The 23,669-nt window shown below is 41.0% G+C and overlaps 1 protein-coding gene across 1 annotated transcript; it reads left to right on the top strand.

The window, feature by feature from the left end:
• The first annotated feature begins 1,313 nt into the window (after positions 1 to 1,313).
• On the top strand, positions 1,314 to 22,672 carry LOC135494238 (zonadhesin-like). The gene is made up of 24 exons (XM_064782084.1): positions 1,314 to 1,403; positions 1,831 to 1,886; positions 8,907 to 9,149; positions 9,519 to 9,755; positions 10,166 to 10,216; positions 11,013 to 11,060; positions 11,764 to 11,808; positions 12,214 to 12,264; positions 12,807 to 13,057; positions 13,536 to 13,855; positions 14,293 to 14,594; positions 14,746 to 14,954; positions 15,360 to 15,540; positions 15,916 to 15,969; positions 17,076 to 17,129; positions 17,908 to 17,958; positions 18,315 to 18,365; positions 18,651 to 18,695; positions 19,575 to 19,625; positions 20,364 to 20,534; positions 20,830 to 20,940; positions 21,095 to 21,247; positions 21,552 to 21,653; positions 22,400 to 22,672. The coding sequence occupies exons 2-24, from the start codon at positions 1,832 to 1,834 to the stop codon at positions 22,537 to 22,539; spliced, it is 2,976 nt and encodes a 991-aa protein (XP_064638154.1). The 5' UTR covers positions 1,314 to 1,403; position 1,831; the 3' UTR covers positions 22,540 to 22,672.
• The last annotated feature ends 997 nt before the right edge of the window (positions 22,673 to 23,669 follow it).

Raw genomic sequence — 23,669 nt, 5'->3', positions numbered from 1 at the left:
CAGGCCAGGGGAAAACCCCAACACCTTCAATTTTGCTGGTGTTGCCGCAAAACATCGCAGCACAACGCCACCCAACAACCTTTTCTTCTTCTCCATAATCTTCAGTTCTTATCGTGTATATATTGTGTAAGGACAGGATGGAATGTCAATGGTCAATGGCAGTTGTAAATAAACGGATGAGATTTTTTGTTTTTTTCGCGGGAATGTAAACCACCGCGACCGCGAAAATGTTCATGTTGTGACGTCATCAACGAAAACGTCGTCGGCGTAGCGCGATTTCAACTGCATCGAAGCGAGCCGTCCGGGCGGGATTAAAATCATCAATTTCTAGAAAATGTGCATTTCGATTCGAAAACCTTACCGCTTTATGAGAAAGTGACGTAGTCATTTGTCAAAAACTGCTAAAACATTATATGGTGAAATTTGACACGAGTTACCTTTTAACTCACATACAATGTATGGCAAGCCTGGTGGCTACAACGGTTCGATAAGGGCGAAAAGAAATTAAAGAATTGATGATAAATGCTTGTTGATTGCAAATAATTGGATAAAAATGAATTTTCTGATTGCACTCGAATTAAGAGGTGCCTCTAAAAACGGACACTCAACATTACCATTTAACACAGGCCTTAAGCAGGGCGGTTCGTTATCACCAATGATATTGTAGCAGAATTGGGAAAAGCTTTTACAAAAACGGGTGATGTCCTGAGAGATATATATATTCTACTATTCGCCGATGACATGATCCTTACGGCAAATAGTCCTAAGGAGCTTCAAGATCTCATCGACGCCTTGATGGAATACTCTGATAAGTGGGGCCTCTCGGTCAACCTAGATAAAACTCAAATCATTGTGTGCAGAAAAAATGGTATTTTAGCAGCTAGGGAGAAATGGCATTATGGACAGGAAGAGTTTGAGGTTGTGGACGCATATCTTGGTATGCTTTTCCACTATAGTGAGAAATGGTCACATCAGGTGGAGCAGGCAGCTCATTCGGCCTACAAGGCACTGTTTACAATGAATAGTCACATGTCAAAGTTTAAAATCGCCTGTGAGTGGAGTCGGTCAATGTTCCCCTTTTCTACCATCAAAACTCAAACGCTCGTCAAGCCATAGTTCATCATTCTCTGTCAACATATTGACGACTTAGAGCCACCTGTTTCATGAAAGTTTGAAATTTCATCTCCAACATATGTTAATTCCTTTGACGGGTTCTCTCGTATTACGCAAATTTCAATGTCAATGCCAACATTCAACAGGCGTTTCTGGAAGTACTAGTATTACAAAGAAATAAATAAGGCTCGCTCATATATTTTCGGTATTACCGTCCTGGCATTCGTTTGGGAAACAATTGCATTTCTTGCCCCGTTTCTTCTGGCAAGCCCTTGCAGTTCCACTCAAAGGTAAGTAAAAATCCAAACGAATTCCGAATCCTTCCTCGTTCGCTCAGGTTTGATTCTTCTTGGTGTTGCTGTTATAACTATTTTCAATTCAAAAGGTATATTCGATCTTGATGTGATTGCTCTAAACTCCCCTTGACAACTAACACTGCCTAATAACAGAACGTGCGCGTATTTACCACACTTTTCAATCTTAAAAACCAAATAGACAGACTTTGGAACCTCTTTTATGCCATAATATTGATGTCAGATATTTTGCCCCTGAAAATGTAGTGGTAGATGATCTGTTATCTGTATGTAACTGATAAAACCACATATTATAATTGGTAAAAACAAACACAACTGCTTATTAACCGTCGACCTCTTCGAAGTATTCATTGCGTTTTCTAACGATAACTTTTTCCTTTTCCTTTCTATCGGTTTCTTTTAGAATGAAATCTCTATTGGCATGGGTGGCCATTGTGGTCACTGCAATCTTAGCACAAGGTAGGACGTTTTCCTTCCGTCAACAGTGCAATTAACGCTAATTAACATGACTAACGTGTATGGCTGGCGAGAGTGGACAGAATTCCGAATTATGCCACGGCATAAATCTGAATTGTGGTGTGGCGTAATTCTCAATTATGGTGCACCATTAATCAACCAATCAATACCTCGGATCTCTAATTATGCCGCCGCATAAATCTGAATTGTGGTGTGGGTATATTCGGCAAAAGCAGTCAACTAATCAGATAGCCGGGAATTGTGGACGGAAGTGTCATTTATGGAGGACGGAATTGAGAATTGTGGACGCGATTTGTGGTTTGATGTTGTTTTCAATACACGATTGCAGGTCATGTGATCTTTGAGATTTCGCCGGAAGAGAAATTATAAAAAACGCACGTGCGAAACTCAAGTGTCAACAAATGCACGTAGGTTGCTAAATTTTGGTTCTTTCTCTATTCCTTCTCATTGCACGCGATCCTTGATGTCAAGCCCTTCACAGTCCTGCTATTCTAAACTACCCTAAAAATACTTACCTGAAAATCTTTGGAGGTTTGCGTTTTTTACAATTTCATTTCCCGCGAAGTCTCAAAGATCACATGGCCTGCAATCGTGTTTGAAAATAACATCAACACACAAATCACGTCCACAATTCTCACTTCCGTCCTCCATAAATGACACTTTAGTCAACAATTACCGGCTATCTGATTGGTTGACTGCTTTTGCCCCACACCACAATTCAGCTTATGCCGCAGCATAATTCACGAGATCCGAGGATTTGATTGGTTGATTTATGGTGTACCATAATTAACAATTATGCCACACCACAATAATTGAGAATTATGCCACACCACAATCACACCACAATTCCTATTTATGCCGTGGCATAATTCTGTCCACTCGCGCCAGCCATAAACGTGTGTGTGGGGTAAGCATACGACTGACTCTGATATTCGAGGACGTGACCATTCGCCCTTGCTGTGCGTTTTATTAAACTCGGTGATGAAATCGTTTTGTAGTCATGAATTTCAAGAGCAAATTTTTAAATACTCTAGTTTCGTCTTTCTAAGGTACCTTGATTAAGCCCAGGTTAGCCCGCCTCCAACATACAGGGCAAACACCATCTGGAACATGATTGGATGGCGCCGGGCAAGGCAGGGGAGTATAATGAAGTTCATCGGTGTAACTGACACATTTCTCGACGGGTTGGTCGCGTAATTGATCAGATTGTCCACAGTCAAAAGGCCTTTTTACATGGTGCGGGTTCGAAACGGATCGAGGAAGGTTCGGATATTTTCTACACGCACAAATGAGCCTTTGGTCATTGTGGCCAGTTTCTATCAGCGTGCAAAAAATAAGCAAACCTTCCTCGATCCGGTTCGAACCCGCACCGTGCTAAAAGGCCTAGTAGGTCTGTCTCATGATAGAACGTTAGGGACAGACGGGAACCTAAGAAGTACCTAATTCAACGTACCATGCTTGTTAACGTTGATGCTATTGGTTACACGAGCATTACCACCAGGGCTGCGCTGCTGTGATGAACACATATGTAAGGTCCTTCTTCTGATTGGTGGTCACCAAAGCACATTAGGAACGCCCACCTATACATACAATAGCTTTTTGACAACGTGCGTTGGTTAACGTTCAATGAAGGGAAATCGATGTTACCGATGTTACCGAATAGGCCTTGTTATAAACAAGCGGTCAATTATTGATAAAAGCCTGGTTGGCTCGTATTAACCAAATTGAGTGTCTTTTTATTATCTATGCAGTTACTATGCAAAAGAAACCGGTCCATTGTTGGACAGTGGCTGAGTAACAGTAACAAGTTATGACTATGATATGGGTCTAGTTTTAGCGCGATTTTTAGTGCAGTGTTGTCGAAGTGAACGAACAGTCATGTGTGATAGAGTGCTTGTTGGCATGGAGGAGATGGCCCTTCTCCGGGAAGGGTACCAGCGACATAGAAATAATTATGTTCGCATTCTAGGCCACATCCGGCAAAATGTCAACCGTTTGCCGGAACGCACAAGGGCATTATACGCTAGGCGAACCGCAAAACAACTCAGACGAAGGATAAGAGAAGTTATTGCAAGAGAAATTGCTGAGTTAGTACATGTATCGTATACCCCCCTCCACAAACGCACCCGCACCCCACACAACAGTAGCACAGTAACAAAGGGGCCACTTCCATATACCGATTATTCAAGGGGAGCACAACTCATTCCACAATTGTCGATAATGACCTGAGTGCTGATACAATATTTGTGGACATGGCCACTGTAGAACAGGTGGGGATCCTCAGTCTCTGGGATCTCGATTGCGTGTACCGTTCCATCTATCGCCCCAACAGCATCTGAAATAGTATCCCAGTTGCCCCGCAGTTGTTCCCACTCTTCATCGGTCGGCCATGTTATACCGTCTTGAAAATAAGTCCACAAAACATCTGTCATAAAATAAAGTTCCCTGCAAACAGATTGCTTGCTGATATCAAACATTGCACTCATCGCAGCAATGTCCGGATATTTCTTGATCCAATAGAAAGAAAGTAGTGAACGGTTCTCCACCGACAGCAAATGATCTCGGTACCGTCCTGGCCTGTTTTCCAGAAGGGGCGTAATGTCCTCTACGAGGTGCTGGAAAGAGGCCACTGTCTCACCTGATAGACACCAAAAGTCCATCTGGTGGTTTCTAATCCTGGTAAAGACGTCGTTACCACCGTATGGACCATTTGGTTGATTGGTGAGAACTTCATCAAGTCTTTGAGGCAACGGAGGCGGACGCACTTCTAAATTATGAAATGCTGGTGCAAGCAAAACTGCTGGCGGTGGTATGGGCGGTGGTCTGGGCGGCGGAGCAGCGAACAAATACATCCTAATTCTCTCCATGGTGAAAGTAGCGTGAGGCCAAGCGACTGCTGGCCAACACAAACCATGGCAATTAAATGTTATCAATAATCAATTCAATTTCGGACAAAGGAATGATATTTTATTGACCATTTTCAATGCGTGTCTAATCATGTCACCACAGGGATAAAGCTAGATGCATGATAAAGGAAAATTACATGAACCTTCCCATATGGGCGGTCTATTGCCATTGAATGCAATTATCCAGTGCAAATATCATTGTTACATGGCCGGCCTCCATTCAGAACTTGGAACGCAAACGTGCTCCACGTGACATGTGAAGGCCTATTAGATTAATCCTACTACGCGTCCATGGACGTTGATTTTGGTTCCCGTCCGTCCCTAACGTTCTATAATGAGACAGACCTACTAGGTCTGTCTCATAACAGAACGTTAGGGACGAACCAGTTTTGCTTACACCAGCATTTCATAATTTAGAAGTGCGTCCGCCTCCGTTGCCTCCAAGACTTGATGAAGTTCTCACCAATCAACCAAATGGTCCATACGGTGGTAACGACGTCTTTACCAGGATGAGAAACCACCAGATGGACTTTTGGTATCTATCAGGTGAGACAGTGGCCTCTTTCCAGCACCTCGTAGAGGACATTACGCCCCTTCTGGAAAACAGGCCAGAACGGTACCGAGATCATTTGCTGTCGGTGGAGAACCGTTTACTACTTTTTTTCTATTGGATCAAGAAATATCCGGACATTGTTGCGATGAGTGCAATGTTTGATATCAGCAAGCAATCTCTTTGCAGGGAACTTTAGTTTATGACAGATGTTTTGTGGACTTATTTTCAAGACGGAAAACATAGCCGACCGATGAAGAGTGGGAACAACTGCGGGGCAACTGGGATACTATTCCAGATGCTGTTGGGGCGATAGGTGAACGGTACACGCAATCGAGATCCCAGAGACTGAGGATCCCCACCTTATCATAGTCATAACTTGTTACTGTTACTCAGCCACAGCCCAACAATGAACCGCTTTCTTTTGCATAGTAACTACTTAGATAAAAAAAGACACTCAATTTGGTTAATACGAGCCAACCAGGCTTTTATCAATAATTGACCCCTTATCTATAACAAGGCCTATTCGGTAACATCGGTAACATCGATTTCCCTTCATTGACAGTTAACCAACGCACGTTGTCATAAAGCTATTGTATGTATAGGTGGGCGTTCCTAATGTGCTTTGGTGACCACCAATCAGAAGAAGGACCTTCTATATGTATTCATCACAGCAGCGCAGCCCTGGTGGTAATGCTCGTGTAACCAATAGCATCAAAGTTAACAAGCATGGTACGTTGAATTAGGTACTTCTTAGGTTCCCGTCTGTCCCTAACGTTCTATAATGAGACAGACCTAATATGACGAAACATGAAATGAATATCCCTTTGATGATCAGGCCTATCGACTGATTCAGTTGAAGGAAAGTGTCATTATACGTACAGGATGGTTCAAAAAAATGTTCACCTTCGAATCGGAAAAATCCGTACCACCAATGCTGAGTCGCAATAAATTCAGTCCATTTCTATTTCCTCCTCCAGAATGTTGACAAACTCAAGCCCAATTTCCTCCTCCTCTTGGTCTAGCTCCTGCAGTGGTCCGGCGTCAATTGGGGCTGCCCTGAACAAGGCCGACTCGAATCCACTCTCAATTACTTGCGGAGGTACAGCTTCCCAAGCCTCACTCACGATATTAACTACCTCACGCAGCCCAATACGTTCACAGGTCCCGTCATCTTGGGTGTTGTCATTTTCCCAGGCTTTCCACGTCTTCCGAAAATTGTTCTTAAAGGATTTCATCACGGCAACATCGAGGGGTTGTGCCAGAGACGTACAGCATGCCGGGATAAAATTGAGGATGCCTCCCAATTCTGTCACTCGGAGACCGAAATTCTCCGTGCGGTGCACTCTGTACCTATCCACGAGGAGAAGAAATTGATCGGTATCTTGTGTGGTGATGTATGGCTCGAATACTTCATCTAACCAATGATTGGCAGTCTCCTCCTTCATCAAACCTGTAGCGGAGGAGGTTATAATAATGTTTGCAGGCAAGTCCTCCTCTTGCAGGGCTGCCAGTTGTCGGACGAAACCAGTCCTCGGAAAAGTGATGTGCGCCTGTAACTTTACTCCCGTCGCGGTGATGGTAAGGGTCACCGTACAACCCAGCTTGGTGTTGGATCGTGACGTCCGCATGTCAACCGACTTGGCTCCCCTGGCGTTGGCTGTATACAAAGGACGAGACTCGAACAGTGCAAACGTCTGGTCCATATTGAAGAGGAATTGCAAGGCAATCTGAAACTGATCGATCGTCTGCGTCACGTCGTCGCGGAAGACCTGGACACGTTGGGCAGCGTCAGCCGGCAGAGTGCTGGTATTCTTATTCACTTTCCGGAGAGAGATCTTCTTTCTCTTCATGAATGCTTCTACCCATCCGGCGGAAGCGTTGAAAACGTGCTGTGTAGGTCTTGACTCTATGAAGCCTTGTCTTTGTTCGTCCGGCAACTGATTCCACCAGTCTTCAAAAATCGTCATAGCACTGGCTTGTATGTCCTGGATCGCAACAGGCAGCCTCCTCTCCCTCAGCCGCTGGTACCATTGGTAAACACGCTCCTCGACTACCGGCCATTGACCCACCAGTCGCTCTTTGACTGTCCTGTCCTTGCCGCGACCTTCGCGCTCTTTCTCTTCCAGGTCTTCAAGGTTCCACTTCCTCATCGTTAAAACTGGGATCTTGTAATGTTCGGCAAACTCGTTCATGCTTTCGACTGTTCCATTCAATAGCCCTGTCTCAAGGTCCCGCAAGTACGCTATTTTCTCGGATACCGAATAGCTCCTTCGCCGTTTTCTCAAGGGTTCTTCTTGTTCCATATTGACTGTTTGTCTGGGGGCAAGTGATCGTCGGCGTTAGGCCTTTATAGGCCTAGGATGTCTAGACATGTTTTTAATAGAAGAAAGTGACAACGTGTGCCATAAAGCCATGAAATAACCGTTTACATCGCGTCTGGCAAAAGCAAGGCGCAGGGCCTACTAAATTTTATGAAATTCAATTTTCTCTGTAGTGAATTAATTTCACTAATTAATTTGGGACTCAATAAGAGGTAGGTCAATCCGATATCCACAGCAAGTTGTAGGTCTGGATGCTGAAATGGGGCTTTCTAAACGAGACATTAAAATGTTGAAGATTGTTTTTCTGGCACACTCTGTATGAATCAACCCATTTGCCGATTTTGGAATAAACCCTTGAATGAAACTGACATTTCCTGGGACATGTGCATTGACCGTCTCGTCGCGGCCGGTGCAAACGGCATGCAGTTCGGCCATTCACATTGGTCAGTGATGTTGAATAGAACTGAATGATCCATTGTAATGGTAACTTGGGGCTGAGGCCTAAATACCGGCATGAATATATGGAAGGTACCTTAGAAAGACGAAACTAGAGTATTATTCACTTGAAACATTTTAACGATCGCTATCACCATACGAACAAACATTCATATTATATGTACTTGATGTAAATGATGTCCATTTCTTTAATTTGGATTATTTGAAACCAGGATATCTATTAAAGACTATGGTATACTCGCAAATCTTGTATAAGATCAGTTCGAGAGAAATGCGCGGTGTATCACTTATTCAGAAAGACTAGCTAAATACTGTCGAAATAGATAGTGAAATGCTATTTTAAATACGTAAAGGACCCTCCGTAACTACTTCAGGAAAATAGAAATGCAGTACATACACAATGCTGTAATGCAGTTTCAATGCATACGAATTTGCTGAAACTTTGTATTATTTATATAACGTGTACGACAGTGCTGAAATTTATATCTTTAGTACGTATTTACGCAATCGAAAATGTTCATATCCAAATACACATTTCAAGTTTTCAACGAACGGCGTAGGCTTCAGCCTTTAAACTCATATTCGGTGTCATTAAATTCGCTTTAATGCGCTTTTTGGAGCAACGGACTCTTTCGACCGAGTTCTTGTACGTCGTATATAAATTTCGTCAACCGGTAAATGGTCAGTTTTATTTTGCTGTTGCCCATCATCGGCAATGCTTAGTCAATCTGATAAATCAATGTGGTCTAAAATAATTGTATTCCAGCGGAGAGTACTGTTCCTGTGAACCTGGCATTGAGAAAAACATGTCTGCAATTCCATGAGTGGGGAGGGGCTAAAGCGAACCGAGCTGTAGACGGCAACAAAAACACTGACTATCGCGGCAAGAGTTGCACCCATTCCAGCGTCAACGGTGGTGATACCGTCAACAACAATTGGTGGGCGGTGGATTTAGTTGATATATCTTTGATACAGAAGGTTGTCTTATATAACAGAGGGGACTGCTGTGGTAGGTATGGTCGAACATGAATCAAGAATAATATTTTTTCAAAACACCATTGTGTCTTCTTCTTCTTCGACTTCTTCTACTGTTTACACGTGTTTACGCGGCGCCGGTATACTAATCCTTAATTGTGAAATATATGAGGGAGCAATTGTGGTGCTGGTTTACATCAGTAACTATTTTAAGTGCTCCGAGTGTAAGTGGGTCTCTTGTTTTGAACTTGGATTTCCTGGACTTGAATACGAAAAAGAAACCTTGGAGAAGACCAGGCATCAGTCGCCGCTGTATGTTCTATCATGCTTTCTAATCTGTACAGTAAAGTAAAGGACTAGGACATACACCAAAATATTTTGCCTCTGATTGTGTTTATTGCAGGTTCTAGACTAGCTGATTTCGACATCGTGGTGACATACACCAGGCCTACCCCAGGGAGGAAGCTTGTGTTTTCTTCTAGCGAGGTCTGTGCTCATAAGACTGGAGCCGTCCCACAAGGTCAATCACAGACATTTAACTGCAACAAGCAACTACAAGGGAGATATGTTGCGGTCGTTAGGTCAAGAAGCCAGCCGTTGACTTTGTGCGAAGTCGAAGTCTTTGGAACCCCCATTCCTCGTAAGATATTTCATTCACATGTACTATATGGTGCGATTCTAACGACAATAAGATAACTAAAGCTTTAACAATTCGTGGTCCTTCATTGGAGTCACCTATAATCAGAAAACTGGCAAGCTAATGCCATAGGTGACGGCAAAGATCCAGCTAAACATATTGGATCACTAGGAAAGAGGGACATGGTCGATGATTTGTACATTGGTCTCAGGCCGATAAATCAGAAATACAAGTTTACCGGAAAACTGGATGAGAACTGGATGAAAATTGTGATTTGGACTGTATTTGTTTTCCAATGGAAATGAACTGTTATCTTTCCTTGCTCGCTTTTCCCTATCCTTAGCTTTTACTCTCACCCAACCCCCCCCCCCTTTTTTAATTCATCAAAATACACATCATCTCCCCTATTTCAGCATGCAGCGCTGGTCTCAAGTTTGACGAGAGCACTAAAAAATGTGTTGATCGTAAGTAAACATCAGTATGTCATGTACCAAAAGCCAGGCATTAATACCAGACACGCATTGTACATGTACGTTCTTTTTAATGAACAAATGTGAAAAATCATACTAAGAGCAAATGGCCAAGAATGTGTGTTAACTATTAATCGATAACAAAACTTTGGAAATATAAAACTTGTTTGAACTAAGATAGAGTTTTCTACGGTGGCCCATAGAGGACATGCGTTTATTTTTTCAATATAATAGAAAAAAAAATTTTACAATGCGTTTTTTTTCTCTCGAATTACAACCGCCGTCGGATTTATTTCTTACCGCCGAAAAAGTAATTTCCACCGCCGGGTAAAAAATAATAATTCCCACCACCGCCAAAGAAAATAATATCCACCGCGGTGGAAAATAATATCCACCGCGGTGGAAATTAATATCCACCGCGGTGGAAATTAATATCCACCGTGGTGGAAATTAGTATCGACCGCGGTGGAAATTAATATCGACCGCGGTGGAAATAATATCCCCCGCGGTGGAAATAATATCCACCCGGTGTCAATAACGAATTAGCTCCCGCGGTGGATATTATTTTCTTTGGCGGTGGTGGGAATTATTATTTTTTACCCGGCGGTGGAAATTATTTTTTCGGTGGTGAGAAATAAATCCAACGGCGGTTGTAATTCGAGAGAAAAAAACGCATTGTAAAAAGAAAATTTTTCTATTATATTGAAAATAAACGCATGTCCTCTATGGGCCACCGCAGTTTTCCGCACAGACATCTTCATAAACGTTCTATGTGGTATTGTACTTTCAGCTTGTCCAGATTATCAACAGAGGTGGGACGGAACGAGATGTGTTGTTAGTAAGTGAAATATCTTTCAATTCGGGAATGTCCAAATACCATACTTAATTAACCCATTATAGTTTTGTGACTTTTCCCATGGTACGGAGCTGACTTTTCAACAGGTTACCACCAAAACCACGGGGTGGCCGCTGCATGGCGCTGTTTGCCACCAGGGTGCTGCTTCGCCGTTCCAGAGCCGTATTAACGTCTGTTGTGTCGGAGTTTGAGGTCAGCGCGGTCCATTTGACTGCACATACCCAATTAAAAAGACACACTAAATTGTAATAACAAACCATCAACCCATCCAATGCTCTTAGTCGTCTTTTTCTATAGTTTTCATTACCTTTCACCTAATGTCGTAAACAATGAAGAAGGTTGGAAATTTCCAAGGATAGAATGTAGTCCGCTGAACAAAGGATTGTATCATGCCCGTTCTTATCTTTGTGGTATAGATGGCCGTGGAAGAAGTGTTCAGCCCTATTGTATTCTGACTGGGTATGATATATGGTTATGTGGAGCCCACGGGAGACATTTCTATTTCTGCACCGGTATTGCACCTGTTCCATGCTATAACATGAAATTTGAATTTTGACTAAACTGGTTACTCTATTGTCAGTTTAGTTTTGATAAATTTTTTTTAAATGTAGTAAAAAATTGGCCTTTCAGTTTGGGTTTGTATATCAGTCATCTTCCATAACATATATTTTTTGTTTCTCTTTAGGGTGCATTGCGAGTCAGAAATGGGTTGGAACGAAATGTGTTGCAAGTAAGTTGAGTGCTACACGTCAACTAGAACATTATAAGCTCAAATCTTTCTCGGGTTTTTGGGCGTGTTCAGTTGGAATTGGTTGTTCTGTTATCCTCTAGCTACATTCCATTTATGAGTGTTTGTCCGCATCGTTTGGGGCTTTTCAGTTCGAACAACTGGTTGGAGTTCTTTCATGTCTGGTTTTCATCAATCCTATAGCTTCGTGACCAAACATGATTTTTGGGCTTCAAAACGTCCAAAAAGTACGTTTCATCAGTTCTTTACCACGGTTAATGAGAATATCCGGCCGGTAGTTTGTATGTGCTCAAGAGCCCCAGACAATGCAGACAAGAATAACGAATTGATTTTAAACCAGAAAAGATTTTTAACCGGAGTTGTTGATAATATATGTCCCTTTTTCAGAATGTCCGTCACCACAGAAGTACAACACTATGTTCGGAACATGTGAAGCGAGTAAGTTAAACTTTCTTTTGCCAACATTATTCATACTCTCCGATGTGGCGCAGTCGCACGATAGTATCTGAATCACAGATCTATAATCAATAGCAAGTGATCAATCCCCAAAGCACCCATAGAAAATACACTTGTTCATGTAACTCTGGACATGAAATAGCTGTACGTGTAAATTTCTTTTCGTTTATGTGCATCACAGCTTATTCGGAGCTGATCAGTCGCCATGATTCTAGTAACTACAGGCACCTGTGACACACTGCGCAAATACATATAGCTAAGCGACTATGCAATAGTCAATGTGTATCATACATGTAGTTATTTATGAGTCTTCTCTGTAAGTCATCCCGACATCTGTAGCTCTCAATAATTTGCACCTCTATATTTTGGCAATCGCATCAGTTGAAAAAGATAACAATTTCACGGTTTTTAATGTTTTTGCGAATAGAAATTTTCTTTCGGTTTTCCAGTCAAAAATACTTTTTTTTCGTAATTCGCGAAATAATCTAGCTGTTGAAAGTACATGCCACTTTAATACTCCACAGGAACATGCCGCTGCTTCGCAGGTGGTGATCCCCATTACTTCCAATACGACGGCCACAGAATCGACTTCATGGGTAAATGCAAGTACACATTCACCAAGCTAAAGGATGACTTCAAGACTGACAAGTGTTACTTCAATGTAGAGGAGAAGAATGTCCATATCGGTAACCCTCGAGTAAGCTTTGTGGGGTTGTTAGATGTGACCGTCGAGGACATGACCTTCAGATACAGTGAACAAGCGGCGAAGGTTTCCGTAAGTATCGACTTTTCGGCAAAAAAAGCGTTGTGCATATGATTCAATGAAACGTAAGATTTTCTTTGATTATATTAGTAATAAATGTCCGGGGCTCTGTATTTTTATCTCAACACAAAAATTGTATTTTCTTCTATCGAATCGGGAAACCTGCCAACGTACAGCAACTTTATCCAAGCATTAGTTACTATACATTACTTGTAGGCCCTGTTGTCAGGATCCACCTAATAGACACTGTGTACCACACATAAGTACCGCAAAACACCCCTTGAAGGGTTCTACCCATTTGATGAAAAGGATCCGGAATAGCTCCAGTTGCGGCCTTTTGCCTGAAGTCGTGACGTAATTTGGTGACAGCTGTGGGATTTGGTAATGCTTCATGAGCCAGCGAGACGAACCAGCCCAAGATTGTGCATTCAAAGGCCGATCATTACCTTGCTTCTTCTTCAACGAAATTGTACGTGTCTTACTTTTGTAGATCAACGGCGTCGACAGAACCAAGAGCAATTTCCCTATCACTATCAGGACCAGGAAAGGCACAGACGTGAAAGTCTCATACGCGAACAGGCAGTTCAAGGTCGAGGCCACAGCTTGTGGTATGATCACCACCTACAGGAGATACTTCATTGAGACATTCATCTCATCCACACTCGGAACCAAGGTGGAAGGAATCTGTGGAACATGTAACGACAATCGAAATGATGATCTTATTGCTAAAGGACAGACGAAAGCCACAACTAAGAATGCATTCTCGAGTAGTTGGTCTGTGCCCAATGACTCTGGTCTACAGCAACAGACGTAGGTACATTTTCACATCGGGTCTGGGTGAAAGATTGTCAGAAGAAGAAGGTGGAATTGATAGTTGAACAAAATGTTGTAATTCTAACTTCATTTAATCTGTTGGAAGAGCCAGAATATCCAGTTGTGCCCGGAAAAAAAAGATGATTTGAAAATATCGGCTGGCAGTGTCTACTTTTTGATACAATAATACAAGGCCTACATTTCTAGGAGAGTCAGGCTGACTCAGTAATTGTTTTTTTTTTGTTATTTTCAATAGTTAAACATGGAACCTTAAATGCACATCGTAAAGTTCTTTAAAGCATAGCCTACTGCAATAATTATTATGTTGTTGACATAATTCTTGTAGCAGCTGTTTCTATAATTTAGTTGGAAGGTGTTGTAAACTTTTTCGAGTAAATTCAATTTATGTATATATCTATTTTACCTTTTTGTAGCAACTGCGAAGCAGCTGATGTCAATGGTGATTGCACTGTTGCTTGGGCCACGAAAGTCAAGAACAATAACCACTGTGGTTACATCACAGACACAAACGGTCCCTTCAAGGCTTGTATCGCAAGTGGTTTGGTGAATGTGAAGCAATACCAGGACAGCTGCGAGTTCGACGTGTGTTTCTATTCTAAAGAGGCCACAGCGGCGAAGGACGTCCCTGATGTTGTCTGCAGGAACTTGGCTGTGTTTGCTGATGATTGTGCAAAGCAAGGGCTGGGAAGTGTTTGGAGAAGAGCCAACTTCTGTCGTAAGTTGTAACCAACCATTTGTCCTACGTGACACCACAATCAAAAGTAACAACCAAACTCTTCCTTTGCCTATATTGGAAATATTTGTAAGTAACACTTTCCTGGGTAACCAGAGTATAATAAGCCCACGCCATTTTGTCTTCCTTCCAGCTCTAAACTGCGAGGCAAATGCGTCCTATACTCCCAAGTTGTACCCTGCATGTGAAAAGACCTGCCAACAGAGGAATGCTCCCGCGGACTGCGTCGCTGGTGAGCCTGAAGATGGCTGTTCTTGTAATGAAGGCTACTTTAGACTTGGAAATGACTGTGTTCTGCCTGGCAAGTGTGGATGTGATGCCGTTGATGGACAACATATCGACGTAAGCATCAAATGCTCTACACAAATTTTATGTTGCTCTAATATTGCCCTCTAATGTCGTTTATCAAAACGAATACAGTGAAACCAAACCCAGATGTAATCTTCGGATACCCCTGACATAATTAGTTTATTTTATTACACAGCGGCGAAAGTGGGAAACCGTGCAGCTTTCACTGTAGTTGGGTTACTTTTTATGTTTGGGTTATTGGTTCATCAATGGTTACGGTTATCACTGCATGTGTTTTACCCTATTTGCAGTTAAGATTTTAAATTACCTCTTTTCCTGATTCATAATTATTTGTATCATCTAATGATAACCTCCCTCTGTCCTGAGTGTTCACGGTCATGTCTTCCTTTAGTTCATATATGTATAATCTAGATTTTTGTCGAAATAATCCGATTTCAGAGCGGCAATTCAGTTGTGATGAAGGGTTGCAATGTCAAGTACGAATGCACAGCGCAAGGCACCTTGAGAAAACTAGCTTCTCCTTCTTGTCATAAAGATGCTAGCTGCTCTACAGTAAATGGACAGTACGCGTGTAAATGCAATGATGGATTCAATGGTGATGGACACTCTTGCCAGACCAGTAAGTAGCCCTGCTACAAAATGCTTCAAGCTAAAATTGCACTTTGTGTTTGAAGCGGAGTTAACCTTTGATAAGCATGGGTCCAGATTACACATAAATATAGCTTAGCTTAAGGAAAACTCGCGCCACCGTTTCCACTTTCCAGTTAAACGTCCACGAAAAAACGGTGACGTATAATAAACAAGATACCAAGACAGGAAATAAACGCTATCTTCGTCCAATCATTTCAGTTTGGAAATTACACGAACATCGTTTGCCAGGAATAACACTAGTGATGTAAAGATCATCCCTAAAATGATATCAATGTAAACCGTATCGGATAATGTATGCCATTCAGATCAAAGCTAAAAAAACAACACTTTGGGCTATTTTCAGACTGTCCGAAAGCAGAAGAAAAGTGGGACACTAAAGATTCTAAGTGCGTTCTGCGTGAGTATCATTTTCTACAATTCTATGGTACTAGCTAAAATTAGTATATCGAATGTATACTTTAAAAAGAAAATAAATCTGTCGGAGCAGTAATAAATCGAAAATCGTGCTGCAGAAAAGGACTTTTGACCTGTTTCCTTGAACTAACCTGCGGAATTAGTAATTGACTTAACTTAAATCATGCTACAAAACGCTAAGGTTTCCTGAAAAAAAGTAGAATTTGCTTTTTGTGACATTTTGTGATATAACTATAAAGCAAATAAGACAAAAAACCAAGCGGTTTTCAACTAAAAGATTTCAGTGGGTCTGGGACTGGTATCGTTCTCTTATAGCAAAAAGAAACCGAAAAGAAAGTTTACAACTGAATAGTGGGACGATTTCTACACCGGAAGGTTTTACCGCGCAGTTTTTCAAAGTGACCAAGTTTGCATGTTGCTTCAACAATAACGAATTCGCTGGTGTTTGCGTAAATGAACAAGTCCCCAAAAGAAACAGGACAGGTTTTGTATTGCTGGCGTTTGTGTGAATCAATTAGTCGCTAACTTCATAACTTGAAATAAAGGACAAAAAACCGCACCCAAATTATTTTACATTCCATAGTTCAGAGAATTCGAAAGAGATTTTGAAGCCAACAGTTTAAGATAGAATAAAAATATTCTAAATGAATTTCGATCTTCGGTGCATATTTTGCCTCGAGCTTAACTTAGACCCTAAAAATGAGAAGAAGGCATGCATTCTACGTGAGTGTGCCGTTTTACAGGTCAACGACAAATCACTGAGGGCTTTAGATATTGGAATCAATCTTTCGACGAGCATTATGTTTTTCCAAAAGAAAACATAGTTCAGGGCGGCTATTGAAACTATAAAATGCATCATCAGATAACAGTACTAATAAACTAATAACTTGTAACTCTATGAATGAATTGTTTCTCCTTATATTTCCTCGGCGCGTTCGCTTTTCCTAATGTGCTCCCGATAAATTTACGTATGTTTGAATCTGTAACAGGCTCATGGGTATTAATATGATTGTAATACACTCGTTGAAACTGAAGTGTCAAACGTCAAATTTTCAAAATAGCTTCTTTCTGTTGATACCGCTTATCTAGGTTGTCCAGATGCCAAGACGAAGTGGGATGAGAAGCAAGGCAAATGCGTGAACCGTAAGTTGTTTTACTGGCATTTATCTGTTATGAATAGTATGTTAGGTATAGAACTTGAATTAGCCGCTCGGCGGACAGGCATCATTGTTGTCCTGTTTGGAGAGCCACTGGCCGAACAGCACTGAAAATCAACCCAGTTGGGCAAGCTGGGTTGCCAAACTAGAAAAAAATTCTACCCTGTTTGGCGAGCCGGAGACTTTACAACACATTAGCCAATCGGAGAGCAGTGTCGTCATATTTGAATTAATATGCGCATAATTAACAATGGCCGATTTCTCGCTCTAGACACATTTTATTTTTACTAAACTCGTGTTCTTGTCAAAAATCGATGGAGTGTGTGATTAACTGATAAGCGTAATAAATGCATTTTGGGTACATTACTGAATTCCTTTGCCACAACTCCAGTAGTTCTATTAACCGCTTTGCCATTGAATAATAATGAGCTCTTCGACAACTATAAATATAATGAGTTCGGCTCTCCATTCAGGTCAAAAAAGTCGCTGTTTGGTAACCCGGGCTTGCCCAAAAGTCACTTCCAGACATAAAATGGCAAACAGTCATCGACCGGGAGTAAGATAACACTATGACGTTCCAGCTGTTCTCTGGACTCACATACTGTATATTGTCTCAAGTTTCAATATTGTCAACAATGGCTTCTTGGAGACAAAAATAATCACTCTAATGGAATCAAGTGATACATATTCTCCAACTGCTTGCTCCTTAAGTTTTAGTTACGGGATTTCTGACTTTTTCGTTAGGATATTCCTTTATTCCCCAGGTTGTTCAATTGCCCAACTTTGGGAAGACACTTCAAAGAAATGCGTAGAGCGTAAGTTCCACCCGACGATTTCTCGAGTCCACTCCACGGTAATTCCGTGTAGGGAAGCAGTCACGCTCACCTGTCAGAGCTTGCACCCGAGTCACTGTATCAGTCTGATCATGACATTCGCAGCATCATCCACCAGTGCTTAAATTACACTTTGACAAATTCTATTGCATATTGCAGCTTTTGTACAATCCTGCACGGTGAAATCTGGCATGAGCATTGTCTTACATCCAGTTACGGAACAGCAATGAATTCTACAATGAATACGGTCACAATTTTAAATTTCAATCCTTACTACCAAATTTGAATAAACGTATCTCTTTAGAGTGACACCACATTCGATTTCGTCATTATTTCAGGCTGTGTCCCAGCGGACAAATGGAACGAGGCAAGCAAAAAGTGTGAACCAAGTGAGTAAAATACTTTCATGATAAGTCATTGACCTCGTTACAATAGATATTCCAAAATGAACCAAATACAAAAATTAAAGTTTGTAAAAACTTGCATTTCTAAGAAAACACTGCTCGACTGTATCGAATTTGAGGCTTCTCGATATCGTGACTTCTTTGTTTTTTGTCGTTTGGTCAAAGAACATCTTATGAAACAAAAAATTAATGAACATGAAGTACAGAAGAATAACTAGAAGATGAAGCATACGTTTTACTTGAATACTTAATAAATGGTTTTAACTTTAGGATGCCAAGTGGACCAGTTGTGGAAAATGGACAAGTGTGTCAACCGTGAGTATATAACAATTCATACATGGTTTCTGTCCAATTCTTGTGCACATTTATTGTATGTAATCTATATGTGATCTACCGTTGCAAAGTATAAGGACTTGGTGTCGCAAACAAATATTTTTGATATAATATTAGCAACCCTTATTATTTACCTGGTGTTATAATGACACGCCGCTTCAGAATTTATTGAGATACAGTTTTTATTTCAAGAAAAACTGATATAAAGATTAGTTGCTCAATATTTGTGACATAATCTTGGCATTAACCCTTAATTTAACTGATGTTATTATGACACGCCGCTTCAGAATTTATTGAGATACATTTTTTATTTCGAGAAAAACTGATATAAAGATTAGTTGCTCAATATTTGTGACATAATCTTGGCATTAACGCTTAATTTAAATGATGTTATTATGACACGTCGCTTCAGAATTTATTGAGATACAGTTCTTATTTCGAGAAAAACTGATATAAAGATTAGTTGCTCAATAAGAAAGGCATCAGTCACGTCTCCTTAGCTGATATATTACCTGGAATTTGATAGCATCCAGACAGCTCGGAAAGTTTGCATGACTTGTGAAGTAAAGTCTCTGAAGAAAAAACACTTTTGAGAGATGTTTTCCTTACCTTTCTCCTTTTCTTCCTTTTCTTCATATGCGTTAAGCGCCTACCTTGTTTTTTCTCACTTTTCTTCATGCGCAAAGAGACTAGCTCCACCGTTGACAGAACAGGCAGATACCATTCCCTTGATCCAAGGAAACCATAGAATCTACTGCAGAACAAGCAGTTTTGTCTGTGTATTCCCGATCTAAAACTTAGCTTTTTGGTTTTAGATTTTGTCCTTTTTTGCTATTATTCAAAATTCAATTTTGTTTTCAGGTTGTGGTACAGAAGAAAAATGGCATGGAGCAACTAACAAATGTTATCAAGGTAATAATCTAAAAAAAACAGTTACTGGAGAAATCTGACGGATTATATTGTATCCATTTGTGCTTAGCATTAATTAAGTTAAATGGTTTTAACCGATGATGTTTCTAGAAAGAACAAAATATCATGCTGTGCATTATTGGTATCTTTGCCCCTGCACTCGTTGCCGTACTTCAACAACGGAAGCAGCTGCACCATTTCAAAATGGACATAATATATCAAGGCGGATGTTGAGATCAGGGACTTATCACAGATCCCGTACCGTATACGGATAGAAATGAAACAAATCTCGTACTCTTTCTACTGAGTTTTATCCGTATACGTAATCGTATGTAGGATCCTTGATATGTCACAGATCTCAACCACCCTATTACTGTGTACCATGTTTACCCGAGCGTTATAATAATAGTAATAATACTGTTCAAGTCTTAGCGCTTCAAACGTCAGCTGCTCAAAGCGCTTCCGAAGTGTCATTTGAAAAGTAACGTCTTTAAATTTGACACAAAGCTGTTCTTGTCCAAGTATTTCATATTTTCCGGGGTTGGGTTCCACAGCTTTTGCTGCAACAACAGCGAAGCTGCGGTCCCCATAGACAGTTTTGTTTTTGGTGCGGATGTAAACTACCAGGCATTTTGAAACTATTGATCTCGTTGACCGTGAAACATGTTTATGTGATAAAAATGAATTTATGTATTGGCCCGAGGGTTAGTGTTGACTATCTGCATTCATTTTTTTCTTCAGATCCCATGTATCCAACGACGACGGAAGGAAATGCCGGGGGAGCTGGTTGTGTCATACCATTCTTGTTTGGTGGAAAATGGCAGGAGGACTGCGTCCTGGGAGCAATTAATAAGAAATGGTGTGGTACTACTGAGAGTTACGATCAGGACAAAAAGTGGGGTTATTGCTCAGGTATAAATGAATAATATGACTGTGTATTGCCTAGCTTTTGGGAAAGTGAAAAATTCGTGCTACAATTACGAATATAACCGACGGTTAGGATTACAAACGTATTTTAAGCTGTTCAGCGACCCGAGTTCAATCTCTGGGCGGGGTTGAAAGTGCCAGAAATAGGCAGAGTTGTAGTTATGCCTTATCAATATAAATCACGCCCAGCTGACCATGGTCATTCCTTAACTGTCTCGTCTGTTGCTACTGATCGGTCCTTGTTCATTGAGTTAGGTTTATCTTTTTCTTCCTGTTTTAGCTGCCTGTCGAACAAGTGCTGGTTTGGTCAAAATGGCTGGTGACGCCTGGACAGAGGGCAAGGAAAAGGTATTTTGTAACACTGATGGATCAATTGGCAAGATCACTGGAGGTAGGTGCATTTAGGGCTTCAAGAGAAGGATATGATTTCATAGTCTGAACCAAAACCTCTTTCAGAAGTTCTGTACCATCGGGCGACTTTTATATAACTATATACATATTTCAGGAGTTTTCTTTCAATTTAACTTGCAAGTTATTTATTCCAGATTACCCAAGTACAACTGGTGGTACCGGGGGTGGTGCAGGTTGTGTCTTCCCGTTCTTAGACGGCACTGTTTACCGTGGATCTTGTCAGCCTTACAATGGCCAGCGTTGGTGTGGAACTGTCAAGGATGGTACAAAATGGGGATATTGTCCAGGTGAGACGACCAATGCTACAGTGTACTTTCGGCATGTACAGACACCATGATCCTAAAACATGTGTAAAATAGCACTTATTGTTATATTGTTTAGAGCAACACATGTTGGGCAAATCTCAAGTTGGATGAAGTTAAAAGAATGGGTTGCAACCATTGCGCGATTTTAGCTTTGGTTAATGGTTATTCTGGTACACTTTTAAAGAATATTAGTCTTTTCGATCCCATGATGACATCTACATGTAGTCGTGCTTTTGGGCTCTTTTTGTGGAGTGTAAAATACATATTAGGTTGTTGATAATTTCAGCTACATGCCTGACGCAGGATCAAAAGCAAGTGACAGCCGGCGAAACATGGTCAAGTGGAGGGATGGAATATTCATGTGGAAGAGATGGAAAAGTTAGGAAAAGTAAGAAAGACCTAATTTGGAGTTAATGTGAGGGTTATTTTCCGGTCGTTCCACGTTAGCCGATATTTCTCCCTAAAAAGTGCTACGCCATTTGGTCTAAAAGCCAAGGTTGTTTACAAGTTGCAGTGTCCCTGTGATAGAAACATGTCTTACATCGGTAAGTCAAAGCGACACCTGGCAACCAGATCGGCGGAGCACGTTTCGGGTCGATTGGCCGTCTCTGAACACTTGGAATTTTGCCCAACACGCAGGAAGAATGCTGACCTGAACAATTTTTCCATCTTAGCAACTGCTAACACCGACTTCCAATGAAGAATCAAAGAAGCATTATTTATCAAAGCAACAGACCACCGTAAAATAGACAATAATCACAGCTTGAGTCTCTATTCTTCCTGAATGTTTACTAAAACATGTACATATACTACGGTTTAATTATTCTATTATTCTGCCTTTCACACATCTGCCCACACAATCCTATCATTATGCTTGTTTGTAAACTGGCAGTATAAATATCTGTATTGTACACTTTGTCTTTCATTCTGACCTGAATAGGGCTGCAGGTCTAACCGAAAACGTTTGTCATGTGTTGCTAAGAAATCGTGAAAAATGATAACTCTGGTTCTATTAATTTGTTTTTTACCTGTGGTACTATATCATAATAATAACCTCGCCAACATTATGGCATGGTTTGTCAGCGCAATCTACCTTTAAGCTGTTCTCGTAATAACAAAACCCTTTCGTTTCAGACGTGAAGACATCCGCTGGTAACTGTCTCTTCCCGTTCAACTACAAAGGCTCCACTTATGAGGCGTGTACGGAGGTTGCATCGGCTGGTAAACCCTGGTGTTACGTCGACGCATCCGAGTCAGCGTACGGCTATTGCTAGACCATATACTCTACCACTGATCCATATTCCTCTTTTTTTCTGTACTGGTAACTGCAATATGTACCAGCAAATACCAATGTATGAAAAACACATTGGTTAAATGTTTATCTCTAATAAATATCATTCTAAGCATACACAATTTTTTTATTATTTGTTTTTGATACAGATGAAAGGCCGTGTGTTTGATATCACTCTCGAGTGTCATAACACAGCATTGGATGATCATGTTAGGCTGTTGTCGTATATCGCTAACTCTACAGACCTCTTGGTAGTTTGTGATATTAATCAAGGCACTTTCATCAGCTGGAGAGTATAAACGTGCCACTGTAGAGAATTTTCAACCACACGAATTCGGAATTGTTATTCATGCTAAAAAAATAGGATACGTACGGTCATTGTTTATTTAAATAATTTAACAGCCGTTTCTCTTAGGAGGGTCACTTTACTTAGGCGTGGGTTACTTCGGAGCTAAATGTTCCGGATTCGTAATTCGTGGGATCTAATGGCAATCAAGTCGGCGAAAGCCTAACGCCTGGCCACATTATACGATTCTGCATGTTGCGACCCGACAGTCTCATCGGCTGGGAAACCTTGCGATGAATAAGTAGTACGACGAGAGTGTCTACACTATACGATTGCATCAACCAACTGATCGAAATATGCCAAATCTCAATGAGACGGTCTTCACGTTCATCAGTCCAGAAGTCCAGAAGTCTGCCATATATACTTCTTTTTAAAATAGTAAAAGGCGTGCCTGCTTTTTTAAGTGACTCGATCAACTGCTGTAATCGAGGAGTTTCCTAACATTGGATATTGAAGGACTTTTAAAAACAGAAATTATGTATGTATATCTTTTTTAAATAACTGGCAGACTAGTAGTGCCTAAAGTTAGTCTCGACGCCAAAATCGAGAAATATCGCTACATGTAATTTTAATTATGAAAACTGACTCGAAATCTGGATTTGACTCGTAATGCCAGGGAGAAGAGAGTATGATATGGGGCATGTAGTTGGGTATTCAAAAAAGTGCTGGATTTCCTGGATTGTGACTCATGGATCGCCACCGCCTGGATGGCTTGTCAAATTCCAGGTTGACCGATATTAGCTTGATAGGGTTACAACCCCCCGATC

Source organism: Lineus longissimus, chromosome 10 (genome assembly GCF_910592395.1).
Source record: "Lineus longissimus chromosome 10, tnLinLong1.2, whole genome shotgun sequence".
Taxonomy (NCBI): Eukaryota; Metazoa; Nemertea; class Pilidiophora; order Heteronemertea; family Lineidae; genus Lineus; species Lineus longissimus.
This window is presented reverse-complemented; position numbering and strand designations above follow the sequence as displayed.